Source organism: Falco naumanni, chromosome 8, assembly GCF_017639655.2.
Source record: "Falco naumanni isolate bFalNau1 chromosome 8, bFalNau1.pat, whole genome shotgun sequence".
NCBI classification, from domain to species: domain Eukaryota; kingdom Metazoa; phylum Chordata; class Aves; order Falconiformes; family Falconidae; genus Falco; species Falco naumanni.
In genome coordinates, this window is record NC_054061.1 from 56,701,056 (window position 1) to 56,713,831 (window position 12,776).

The 12,776-nt window shown below is 43.3% G+C and overlaps 1 protein-coding gene across 9 annotated transcripts in view; it reads left to right on the forward strand.

Moving 5' to 3' along the window:
• The window catches only part of UBE2F (ubiquitin conjugating enzyme E2 F (putative)), a 91,259-nt gene extending 82,086 nt beyond the window's left edge, over nucleotides 1-9,173 (forward strand). For 6 of the 9 annotated variants that reach the window (XM_040603090.1, XM_040603089.1, XM_040603088.1 and 3 more), the window contains one exon: nucleotides 8,699-8,785. Coding sequence is in view for 2 of the 9 variants with exons in the window: in XM_040603092.1 (XP_040459026.1) it covers nucleotides 8,699-8,749 (51 nt within the window). In the remaining 7 variants the exon portion in view is untranslated. Of the gene's footprint in view, nucleotides 1-7,108; nucleotides 7,240-8,698 lie in introns of all 9 variants that reach the window. The other 3 variants (XM_040603092.1, XM_040603096.1, XR_005829255.1) reach the window with 2 other exon arrangements.
• The last annotated feature ends 3,603 nt before the right edge of the window (nucleotides 9,174-12,776 follow it).

A 12,776-nucleotide genomic window follows, 5' to 3' on the forward strand; every position in this document is an offset into this window, starting at 1 on the left:
GGGGTTTTTATTACTCTTTGATAACAGCTTAACTGTCTTATTAAGAACAACAGTACCATCTCAGTCCAAAAACATCTTTTCATAACAATTGTCCTTGTGAGTCATTGCATTTATTTATCTCCATGTTTATTGCAGTAAATCCTTCACTTCCTCTGCACACCCAACCACCCTGTTTGGTGTTTGTTGTTCTCACTGAAATTGTGGCAATCACGGTAGAATACCTATTTGTTTTTCTGCAATATTCCTGCATTTGGAGAACTGCACTGGGGTTTTTCTTGGATTGCCTCATTTTATGTTCCGTGTCCGTGTTACAGCCTTTGAAGCCTTTTCCCAGTGAGCATAAACTACATTAAACAGTATGTGCCAGTGAGCAACAGCACAGCTGCTAATTGTGCTAACAGATGTAAATAGGAAAAACATTACTTTTCTAATGCAAAAAGTATTTATAGAAACCATTATCCATCTTTCATAACACTTTGATTATGGATGGAACCTCTTTCAGGTTCAGCAAAGTTGATTAAGCTTTTGCAGATGGTTTGACTTGCTGAGGTAGTGGAAGAAATGCAGATGTTTTAAAGCTTTTATGTGCTTTAGGCAAGTAAGTGGCTTAAAAGGAAGGCTTTTGCTTTGCATTCTTTAGAAAAGTGCATGGCTTTAAAATGGAAACATACAAGAGGAGGGTTGTTAAATGCAAACAAGGAGTCTGAACTCTTTGAGCTGTGTGCCTCACCTGCCTGGTCAGGCTTGTTTGAACATTGTTTGACTTGAGTAGAGTATGACTTGCAAAAATCCTCTCACTGGACCCACACAGCTCCCGTTTCCTTTGCATTTGTAATTTATCTATTAAGATGTCAGATCCTGAGGACATATCCTCTCTTGAGTGGAATTGTGTTTGCAGCAGAGAGGAGGTTAACATCAGTGTAATTGGGAAGATTCAGGTAACTTCCTGAAAGGGCTCTCTGTATAACCCTTTCCGAAAACTGTGTTGAGGAGATGGCCAGAGTGCCTGGTGCCAGACTCGTATTGACCCCAGCAGCATTGGAGGAGCAGGGAGACGGGTGCCTGATACCAGGCACTGAGTGACCGAGCAATCTCCGTGCTCCCTGGTTTGAGTCCCAGGAGGTTTTCTTTGTGTTCGGCAACCTAGGTGAAATCATAAATGGTAGTAAGCAAATCGGTCATAGTCAGGGCAAATCCTGAGTCATTTGGCACTGGAGCTGTATGACCAGAGGGCTCACAAAAATCTCCACTACCTGTCTCCAGCCAAGTTGCTCTGTAAGCCAAAGGGCAGATTTGGCAAGAGGGTCAGGACCTGCATCATGTTTGATCCAGGGAATGGTTTTCTTTGGGAAGCTGCTTTGCCCTCAGGCTGGCTCGATTCCCTTGCCTTTGCGCAAACTGGATTTAGGTGTAGTTATCTCTGGCTACCCCGGCAGCGTTCACACCCTGCCTCCTAATCCATAGCCCTTTCCTCTTCCAGTAACTTCAGAGAGTGCTTTTTTTCCTTTATCTTTGCTGCACTGGCAAGCAACAGAAAGTTTGCGGAATCATAAGGAAATGGCTCCTACTTAGGATCTGAGAATCTCAAACAAATAATGGTGCTGCTTCATGGTCAGCATATTAATGCTTCACTCTATCTTTGCAACACATCTTCAGCTTCTCCCCAGAGCAGTGTCCTGGCGGGCAAGTCACTACTTTTCACATTGGTTCTGTAATCTGTAAATAAAATATATTTACAGATATTTTTCAGAAAAAAGGTCCAAAACTTAGCATTTCTCTTCTTCCCCACAATGTTGGGTTTTTTTCCCACAGTAACAGTAAAAACAGCAGTGGCATTTTTCAGGTTTCGTTGCTGTTGGTTTTTCTTTCCCTGCAGTAAAAATTCCACTATTTCTCCCCCCCTAGGACTTAGCTACCAAGGAGATCTACTAAAGCATTTTCTCATCATTTTGCAAAATCAGAATTGCTTGATGTCTACAAGTAGTGTTTAAAATCTGAAGTAGAGAACATGGGCCATGAAAACTGATGCAGTTTCAAGTGCACCTGCTAGTCATGGGAGCCTGTGGGAGATACCTATGAATAGGTTTTTCACCCCCCACTCTTATTTTTCTTCATAGAAGTAAGATTTAATTACAGAGCTTGGAAAATTCTTCAGATGGTGTAGAGGCTGAGCTAAATAAAACAATGACAGGGAAATGATAGCAAGTCAGGAACATGAATTGGAAAACCAGCTCATACTTGAGGTTTTTGTATTACTCAAAGGTTTCATTCAGCTCCTTTTTAAATGGGAGTGGATATGTGGGGGTTGATGGGTGTGTGAATACTCATTATTTCCTGCAAGATGGAAAAGAAAGAAAAGGTCGCTTTAAATATTCATTGAGTTAATGGGTAAATTACCTGGTTATTTTATCTTTCCCAAGCTTTGGCTGGAGCTTAGTAATGTCATGTTCCTGGTGCTTAGAAGACCCCTTTACTAAATCGTTCAAATAAAACCACAAGTAAGCTCCTGACAGAAATTGTTTGGAATTTAACCTTGATGATAAACTCTGGATTAAAATAGTGTTCTGTGAAAAGAGTGTTTTATTATTATTATTTCATTGCTTGCTTTAACACGAAGGAGGGAAGGGCAGGAACAATTAAGTATTTTTGTGATCTTTTTTCATCTCCATTTGAATTTTAAAGAATTGTAAATCTAAACAATGTGAAGGTGGATCAGAAAGAGTTTGTCACAGTATCTGGGTGGTTGTAGTCATGATCAAAGGACAGATGCAGTACGCTGTGCATTTACCTGCAGCGACTGGCCAGTTCAGCCTTCAACCAACACAGTCCCCGAAGAAGAGTATAGTCTCTGGTCTCTAATGTACTTCAGGGCAGAAAATTAGGTCAATATTGTGAGTAGGAAGAAGAAAAATTTTGCTAAATACTGCAGTGCATGAAGTGGTACTAGTAGTGGATATATTAAGGATAATGAGCTAAATCTTCTTTGGTTTGGGTTTTTAGATTTTGTAATTCTTATGTAAAAGAAGATCCCTGAGATAGCTTCCATTACAGAGTTTCCAAACTTCTTTGCTAGTTGCCACAGAGAAGTGTTACGTTCGCCTTGGGTAACAGGGCAGATCTTTCATTTTCAAATTAGAAGCTTAATAATCCTCAAACAGTTAGTCAGGACAACTCAGTGCAGTATGAATTGAAAAAATAGTCTCCTCTCTTAGAGGTGTCAAATCAGGTCAAACCCCAGTTTTCAGAAAGGTACCTAGTTCTTCAGTGCATGCTTCAATATGATTTTGCAAGCTGTAAACCGTAATTATCTTCTGGGTTTTTGGCGTGGCTGTTTTTGTTTCCGTAATTGTCTATATATCCTCTCCCAAGTGCTCCTCAAAGATACATGATTTGTGATAAATTATCACTCTGGCCAGGTGCTGAGGTTGTTTATGCCTTCAGTGTTAAGTATCTTGTAGTAACAATTTACAGTCTGCTGTATGTTTTTTTTAATCTTACTTTGGTGTGGCATGTTTTTAAGATGGGCAGCTCATCAGTTGTGACTTAAGTGATTTTTTTTTTTTTAATATTACATCAGTCAGTGTTTTATTTTTTAATCTAAAGCTAATTAGATAAGGATTTGCATTTTAATGTTTTCATCATGCAAATCATTGCACATACAGTACAAATCAAAATGGTGAAATCAGTAAGTTGTTTGAAATTGATGTCTTTGGCCAGAATTCTTACCAAATACACACACACACACATATACAGATATATAGGCATGTTTATTTACCTAAAGGTTATTTGTTGAGCTTCTTTGTTTATATACAAAGGAGCAGTTTGATGGGATGTATGTTTTAACTTACTGGTCTGTGCTGTAACCCAGTTTTCAGCTAATGATATTGTGAAATACATCATGGCTTATATTCCATACTCTTCATCCACTGATGAATGTTGAATTTCCTTTCGATTGATAGTCTCCATCTGATTTTCATCAAATGAAGTGGTGATTTGGCCAGCATTACTCATGCAGCAAATACTTCCCACAGGGCCACTCACGTATCGCTCTTCTCTCCTTCTCGCTTCCCCACAGCTCAGGGCAAAGCTGCTTTGAGTCTGCTCCAAAATTGTGTAAACTCTCCCAGTTTAGATGGTTTTTCCTCATGCATGGGTTTGAGAACTGAGCACTTTCAGACCTGAATTTCCACCAGGGTCTTGCTTATCCAGGGTGAGGACTGGGATAGGACAGGGACCTGCCCAGTGCCTGGGAGCTATAGGGGGTGGCATGTGGGGCAGGGCAGTGAGGCCCTAGGCCCCTGCAGAGCTGCATCTGGGCTCATCTGTACCTCATGGTGTCCAGCTGGAGCTGGGAAAGGACCTGCTGTGCTCTAAGTATGCTTAGAGTTATGATTTGTTTTGTTTTGTTTACATTTTTCTTAGTTTCCTGTTCCCAGCTGATCATCCTATACCTTTTCTTCTTTTTCTTTAAAAGGTGTGGGGAAGGCATTTATTGAATCGTATAATCTGACACTTGTACTGTCCGTCCTGTTACTGTGCTGTGTGATGAGATGGCCATCATGCTACGGGGATACTGGCATTGTCTGAGCTTCCATTTCCCGTACTGCCCGTGAGGCCAGTGCCTGATTTGGGTCCCTGAAACATGTGACACTTGCACAGAGGAGCTCTGCCTCCTGGCTGAGCACCACACACAACCTCTCCGCCCTAAACAAGGCGAGATGGCAGGTACTGCTCCCAAATAGAAACCCAAGCCTCACTCCTCCCCACCACCCAGCACATCTCCAGAGAACCCAAGGGCAGTTTTGTTCGCCTCTTACTCCATATATCTTTTGTCTTGAAATTTGTAAAGGAAATACTGTACAGTGAGGTTGATGGAGGGCAAATGATGGTAGTTTAAAATTAGATTTCTACTTTGTAAAGCTGTTCCAGGTGGTATTTTCAGCACTCACTGATGGCCTGTCAGGACTTAACGGCTGGGTGAGTCATTTCTGATGAAGTTTCATGTGCTACAGCATCAGTGCTTCTGTAGTAAAATGTCACAGTAACAGTCAGCCCTCGCCCCCTTCATCAGTCTTTGGCCTGACAACTCTGATGACATGGGAAGCTACTTCACTGTAGAGGCAGGCAGCTGTGCCTCTGGCCAAGCTAGCAGTGGGATGTGATCCAGGTCCAGAGGGATGTGGCAGGAGCCCCACTGGGCAAAGCAGCCACTGCCATCCTCTAGATGAGTGTTCTGGCAGGAGCGTAAATGGTCGTTGATGTGGGGGATTTCCAGCAGCAAACCTGACTCTCTGCCCTCTCAGCATCAAGACCACAGGATGCAGTATGCTGTTTCTCATCAGTGTCTGTCTTGACATCAAAGGATGACGGGGGCTCAGGGCGATAATGCAGACTTGGGGTTCGGTGCAGTTCCTTGGAGACTACTGCAGAAAGAATCAGACAAATAAGCTCCATGTAGGTCAGTAGGCTTTGTTTTTTTTAGTAAGAGTAGGTGTTTTGCACAACCTGCCTTCTAGCCCATCTTCCTGTGCTTAGGAGCTGTCCTTGAAGGGAAGTTAAGAGATGGTGAAATGCACTGCTTTGTGTTGCAGAGAGTATCAGGGCAGGTACATACTGCATGGCAATGGGTGCTTGCACACGCAGCATCCGTGTATCAGGTGGACGACATGTCTCCAGCTCCACTCCCTGTGATATGAGTTCCTTTTCTTTCCCTTAGCATTCCTAGCAGGATTTTGTATGCTTCTCTTTATAATGCAGCATACGTGCTGCTCTGATTATTTTTTTTGCTTCTGATTATTCAGTACTGCACATAAACAGATGTGCACGTAGAAAAGTGCCCCCTGTTAATCAGGAACTGTTAAGCCATATGGCATGTGAAGATGGAGTATTACAGCTATGGGATGAGAACCTCCTGTTCAGCAACGAGGTTCACATGCAGCGAGTACTGTGTTAATATATTCCTGACAATGCTGTCGGTTCCTTCATCTGGCAAGTCAGCCTAAGTGACAGCATGGATTTCTGGAGCCTTCCTTCTTTGCTGAGGTCCTGCTTCTGTTAAGTCACTGCTGAAAGCCCGTCTTCCCATTTGAAAACCTCGTAAAGGTGGGTGAAAAAGCAGAGGATGCTCTGAGCTGTCTGTACTGCGCTGCTTTTAGACGTAGATACAGTGGAGACACAGTTTGGCCCTGATATTTGTTAGCCTTGCGTCCAGTTTCTTTTAGTGACCTGCCTCTTGGAGAAACACAAGAGTAGGAGGTAACATACAATCAAGCCCTCAGTTAATTCGTTCAGTTTCCACCACATTGGAGATTGCAACTACAAGTGTTAGTGGCCCTGGATGGGGAGGAAAGGGATTTCTGCAGCCCTTACAGGGCTGGTCTCCACAGCTGTGCTCCTGCTGCCTGATGCTGAGGTGTCAAGCATATTACAGTGATTTCCTGTAATGGATGCTCATAGTTTATACTCTCTGCTGTTATTTTCTCCAAAACACAGATCTGTACCTCTCTTTTCAAGAGCCTTTAGTGGTGGGAGATTTTTCCCTAAAGTGCATTTATGTTTTTGTTTCCACGGCTATGATGTTTTTGGACTTAAATTGTATTTTAAACTTCTTTGAGATTCAGAGCACTTTGCTTATAGTTCATGGACATCTCTGTGATGCTCAACAAAATCTCAGACTGTTTCTGGTGGATCGTAGTTGTTCTTTGATCCTTCGATTAGGGACTTCAACCATGAGATAAGCTTTATCCTTTTGCTGGTAGAAAAACTGACCAGCCCAAAACCAAGCCATTGTAAAGGGAGATGATCAGGAAGTGTTTGAAGCATGGTGTTTGGGCCAAAGAAATACCAATGCATTCCAAGGCTAGCTATAGCAAAAAAGCTGTATTACTGCTTTTTTTTGGTGTGATGTGATGTCTAGCAAAAGTTGTTGTGGTAGTGTATAGCTAAATGCTGATCAAGAAATGGGGGGAAGTCCAAATGTTTGGTTTTTTAAAAGGGATCAGAGAGCCCATGTAGGCAAGATAGAAATAGGCAAATCTAGCTGGGGGGACAGACTTCTTGGATTTGACTATTTCTGTTTCAATTTTAAATATCTTACAATGTATTTCAGATTTCAGAATAGGTTACTGCATGCCCCTGCAAGGGAAGACAGCTCTCCCACCAGTTTTAAAACAAACATCACAGTTAAAAATGACTACTTGGCTCTTCAGAACTTCTTAGCAGCATTAGTGCAAAGTCATGGTGAGTATTGCAGTGCTCACCTTTTATCTACTGTTAACAAAATATTAAAAAAAGAATTGATATTGAAGTCCTTGAACAATGAACAGTCATTTACAGGGAGCATTAAACTCAGCAACTGCTGAGCTGCCTGTAAACTTCATTTTATTTAGTTCTTTGCTGAGTGGGCTGTACCAGAACACTCAGTGTGCATTCAAAAGGCATCATTTTATGTAGTGGCAAACCTGGAGCTGACAAGTTATGTTGTTTAAAGCAGGACCATGCAGTAATCCCTCAGGTCATGGCCACAAGACTTTGTGCTGTTCCTAGTAAAAGCAGAGACTTGGCTTGGAGGACAGAGGATTTCAGTGCTTCCGTGGCCCCTGCTCTCCAGGCAGCTCCAGTGCACCAGGACACTGTTCAAAATCTCTTCATCTGTTGTGTGCATTGGTTTGTGTTTTTTATTTTTTAACAGATGTGAATACATAAATTTCCTAGGTTGTCCTGCTTTATATTCTAGCAGCATACAAAACTGGGAGCTGGAAATAAAGCAAAACGTACTTTGCTGTAAAACGCCCACTTGAATCTGGAGCACAGGTCACTTTTTGTGTTGGTGTTGAACATATTTAATAATAGGCTGTAAGCGTGTGAGCCAAGGCTTAGACTCAGAATAATGTTACAGGAATGTAGCATCTATCTGACATACCAGTTTGGTAAGGATCAAATGAGGAAAGTATGTCTGATTTTCCTTCACTTAGCATCTCCATGCTTTATAAACTACCAGAAATGTGTAGTTTTCCATAGATTCAGAGGTTATTTAACAGCCCCTGGGTTTTCTGTGGAGGGCTACAGGTTCCCTCTGAACCACTGTAAAATGAGTGACTTGAATGGTGAGTTTTTAATTCTCTAGGCTATATATATATTTATATATAATATATAACTAAAAAAAAGCCGTGACTGATTATGCACTTTATTATGTGCTAGCTGTGATATGCAGTTCCCAGGGGTAGGCCAGAAAGAGTACCTGGGACAGAGCTGCCTTAGGGTGCACAGCTTTTGTAACAGTTCCTGCCATAGCCCTGCCTCTTTTATCTGGTAAGGACACCTTCCCTTCCTTCTGTAAAGCCATAGCCAGATCTTTGTGCCACTAGCTGGGACGTGGTCTCCCAGCACCAGTGACCTGTCAGACGCAGTCTGTTTGTACCTACGTTGATAGCTGGTGATAGAAAACTCTTTGTTCGGTTCAGTCCCCAGAGAAGATACCCAGCGGAGCGTGGACATCTGCTTGCAAGGACTCAAGCGGTTGCCTCAGTTCTCATACACCACATTGGAAATGTATATTGGGTCTTGGGGAGAGCAATGGACCTTTCACCTGATGGCATTTTGACCTACCGGTGCTAATGTGGGAATACACCACCACTGTCGTCCTACGTGAGTCCCTCTCTGACATGCTTGGGGTAATTCTGACTGTGCTTTCCTCTAGGAGGACTTTCGGAATAAAGTTGAAGATTACATTAAGCGCTATGCAAGATGATGAAGGGAGATGGATAGCAGGACCATGGCTTCCACACTAGAGTTGTCCTTAACTTCAACAACAACAAAACCAGCCCGGATTGTACTAGTCCTGTGTCCATGTTGTACTGAAGAAGAAAACTAACTTCATAACTTGTCCATGTTAAAAGGAGAGCTCAGCATAAATACAGCAAGAAATCGTGTATGTTGGTTGAAAAAGTTGTTTGCTTACTTTTAAACATGTTTACTCTTCTGAACTGTACTGTATATCCTGTTGATGAGATATGCTTGAGAAGTTAAAAGAAATCACTATTGAAATTGTAATTACACTTTTTTTTTAACTCTTGACTAGTTTGGAGGGGGAAGGAAAAAAAGAACAAACAGAAAAGGTGGCGTGTTTTTTGAACACTTCAAGTTGGCAATAAAATGGTCTCCTGTGAACCAAATCACAATACTGTTGCCTTTGATGAGCAGAAACAATACAAGCTTTTTCCAAGAGTAATTCAAATAAGGCTTAGAGCTTGCCAGAATGCAAGTGCTAAATGAAGCTCTACTGCTGGTATTGAAATTCTTGATGATATTTAATGTAAGTATGTTTTTGTCACATGTTTGGGATTTTTACATTGTTATTTTCAGCTCCTGTTTGGGCTACAGTATTTTTTTTGTTTCTATTTGTTGTGTGAAGTAGCTAAAAGAAATACAGGCTAATCCATAACTTAAGTAAATGTGTAGTATTAGTGAAATTATATATATATATATAATATATATTATATATTTCTGTGAAAATTTAATGAAAGGGAGATTTTTTTAAAAAGAAATCTGCCTTTGGCTTTTTGATCTGGATGTGGTGAGGGAGCATTAAACACTGTTCCATCTGATGAAAGTAAATTCAAGCACCATTACCTGGAGAACACCTAACTGTGGTCTTCAAACTTCTGCACTGAAAGTGAATGAACTAATAACGCACTGCACCCTCTTTTAAACACTCATCCCAGCCTGGCTTTTTTGGTAATTTGAAAGGATATGATGCTTTAATTGCCTTTTCTGTAAGTAGCTGTATATCAAACACGTAGTGTCTGCAAGCAGAGATCCTTCAGAAGAGAGTAGCGTGTACCTCAGGAATCACTTCAGAGTAAATGCTGTGAGAATTCTGCTGCCTGTCGTGTGCCAGAGCTCCCCGCTGCTCACCCACTGACCCAAGCGATGGCCAGGGTTGCTGAGCCACAGCATTGGTGTAGCCTCAGAGATCGAAATGCATTTCGCTTGTGGGATCACACGGAGGAGGTGCAATGGAATGGATTCAACCTTTTATAAATAGGTAAACCATAGAAATAAACGTTCGTGTGGTTTCATACAGAGCAAGTGTATGTGTAACGCTTGGGGATTGACTGTGTTTTTTTATCCCTCCCTGAATGATTACACTTTGTTCTTTCCTACTGTTCCTCTGCAGACACTGAAGGAAATAATCAGTGTGGCAGAGCTGGGTTGCAGATGTTAAGCACGTGTGGCAGCCTTGCTTGCCAAGTTTTCCCTGTGCCTTTTCTTTTTCAGCTTCACAGACTCCTGTAGATGTTACTGGAGGTCTAGGAAAGCAGGGGAATGAAATGCAGGGATTGGCATGCAGGAGGAGAGACTTATCGTAAGCTTCATCTCTGGGTAATATTGCCACTGCATTTATTTAAAATGAAGCATTAATCAGCATATTATTTTAAGCAGGCAACTGCAGTGAGAGGCCTTTGCTGTCAAAATAATAATGTCAGGGAAGGTAAGGAATAAAACGCTCACAAAACCAGAAAGGTTGGAAAACACCTTCATTTGCTTACTGATTCAGAAGGATTCCCTTGTTTTCAAGCTGAAAACACTGAACCGGTTTGCTGTAATGAAGATGAATGCTCCTTGCTGTAGCGGCACCCTGGTACTGTTACCACCTTCAGCAAAAGGGATAAAAGTCCCTGTTTCCTTGGCTGTCACCCATGCGTGGCTCCCCAGTCTTCTCTGGAAGTCATTGCAGATGCACCCAAGGCAGAGCAAATGCAGGGTGCTCCTATGGACAGCCAGGAAGAGCTGTGTTAGGGTGTGCAGCGGGTTTGGAGTACTGGCAGCCTGTGTGAGCACAGAGCTAGAGATGCAGTCATCAAAGCCAGTCCCCACCTCCCAGTACAGTCCTGCTGTATAATCCTTTCACCATGTTTTTTGCTTACCTAGAGGAGATGTATTAAAATTTGGATATTATTAAATACTGTACAAGAAGACCTGAGCATCGGTTTCTTCCCATCCAGAATACATGGGGTAAAAAATGTTACACCTCATCTTAGAAGAGCCCATCAGCTCACAGTCCAGGAAAATAAATGGAATAACTTTTTTCCTGAACATGAGGAGCTGGTTTTTTTTTATATACACATATATATATGTGTGTGTATATATATTTATAAGTTTATATATATATTTGTGTAGATGTAACTAATGTATACTCCTTCTACACGTCCTCAATTTCCACCTGTCACTGAAGCACTAAGCTAGGGTGCTGCCAAGGGCACAGTTCACCGCATGTGGCCAAAATAACTCCTACAGAAATCTGAAGGGGAACTTGTCTCCATCCTGCACCCCGATGGACCCCCTGCAATGGCAAAAGGAAATTAGCCCGTAAGTCCCCAAAGTGTCACCTTCCCTTGTGGCCTGTCAGTGGGTGGAGGCTCATAAGCAAATAGTTCTTGTACAGGGATTGGCTTCTCTAACTCCCCTGCAGCTTTTGCTGCTTTTTTTCTTTTTTCTTTTTTTTTTTAAATTATTTTTGTCTTAGGTAGGTAAACCACCTTCCAGAAAGCCTCTTCAGCTCTTCCTGGCTGCAGGGATCATGTTCTCCAGAGCCCTGAGTGCTCCCCATCAAATAGTGCTGATTGTTTCTTCATTGTTCAACTGCCCGTGAAAAAAAGCCCCAAATAACAAATGGCAAAGAAAATAAAATGCTGCAGCATCCCAGAAGAGGAACAGGAGTTGGGACCAGGTAGGCCAGGTTGAGTGAGGCAGATGGCTGGGCATCCCACTGCCTGGCACCTGCAATTTGGAATTTTTGGGAAGTGTGAGGACCAGGGGGAATGGTGGCTGGGTCTCCCCAGGGGAGCCCATCCTCAGCTAGCAAGGCTGAAGGGGGTCTGGAGCTGCTGGGGATGGCAGAGACCAGTGGCAAGGTTAGGGTGCTATATCCCACCCCCCACCTCCCCACCCCCAAATCCCAGATGTTGCCCAGTCTCCCACCAAGGGAGCTGACCCCACTCCTGGCCCCCGCTGAAGGGACAGACCCCTGACCTGCCCACCCACACCCAGGGAAACTCCCTAGAGACCCTACTGTCTCAGAGGAGACCCCACTCCATCATCCCTCACCACCCCCTCCTGACCCCATCCATGGGACCTCCAGTGCTGCCCCAAAGGGTGCCTGTGGGGTGGGGCGCAGGTCTCAAACATCACAGAAGCTCCTTTGGGGCAGCAAGGGGGTGTCCAGATGGCCTCTTGATCCACTCAGACCAGAGCCCAGCCTTCACGGAGGGGGCGAGCGCTGAGGATTTGCACCAGAGAAAGGGCAGCTGGTTTATTTATGTGTTTATTTACGTAGGAAAAGCACCTTAGTCCTGTTGCCTGTTAGCCCCAGGGCACCGCCAAGGCCACCACCAGTGCCACCAGCTGTCACCTATTGCTCCCCATCTCCTAGGCAAACCCCACCCCCTGCAAGGGTCCTGGGGACCAGGGGAGAAGATGCCTTTCCTGCTGTGGAAACAAAAAAGGACAAAAAGAGGAAGCTGGTAGTTTTGATACCCAGGGTTGTACCCAGACCTGCCAGCACCTCATGATGCCATGATGGCACTGTAGGGCCGGCAGCACTTCAACCCCTCCACCCCAGACCTGGTTTTGGGTGGGTTTTTTTCTTTAAAAAAAATTTCCTCTTTTGGCACACAATGCTGGGGGATGCTGAGAGGGAAGCAGCTGGGAAAGGCTGAGCAGAGCTGCAGCAGTGCCGATGCTCAGGGTGAGCCGTGCTCCCCAGTACCCCAGGA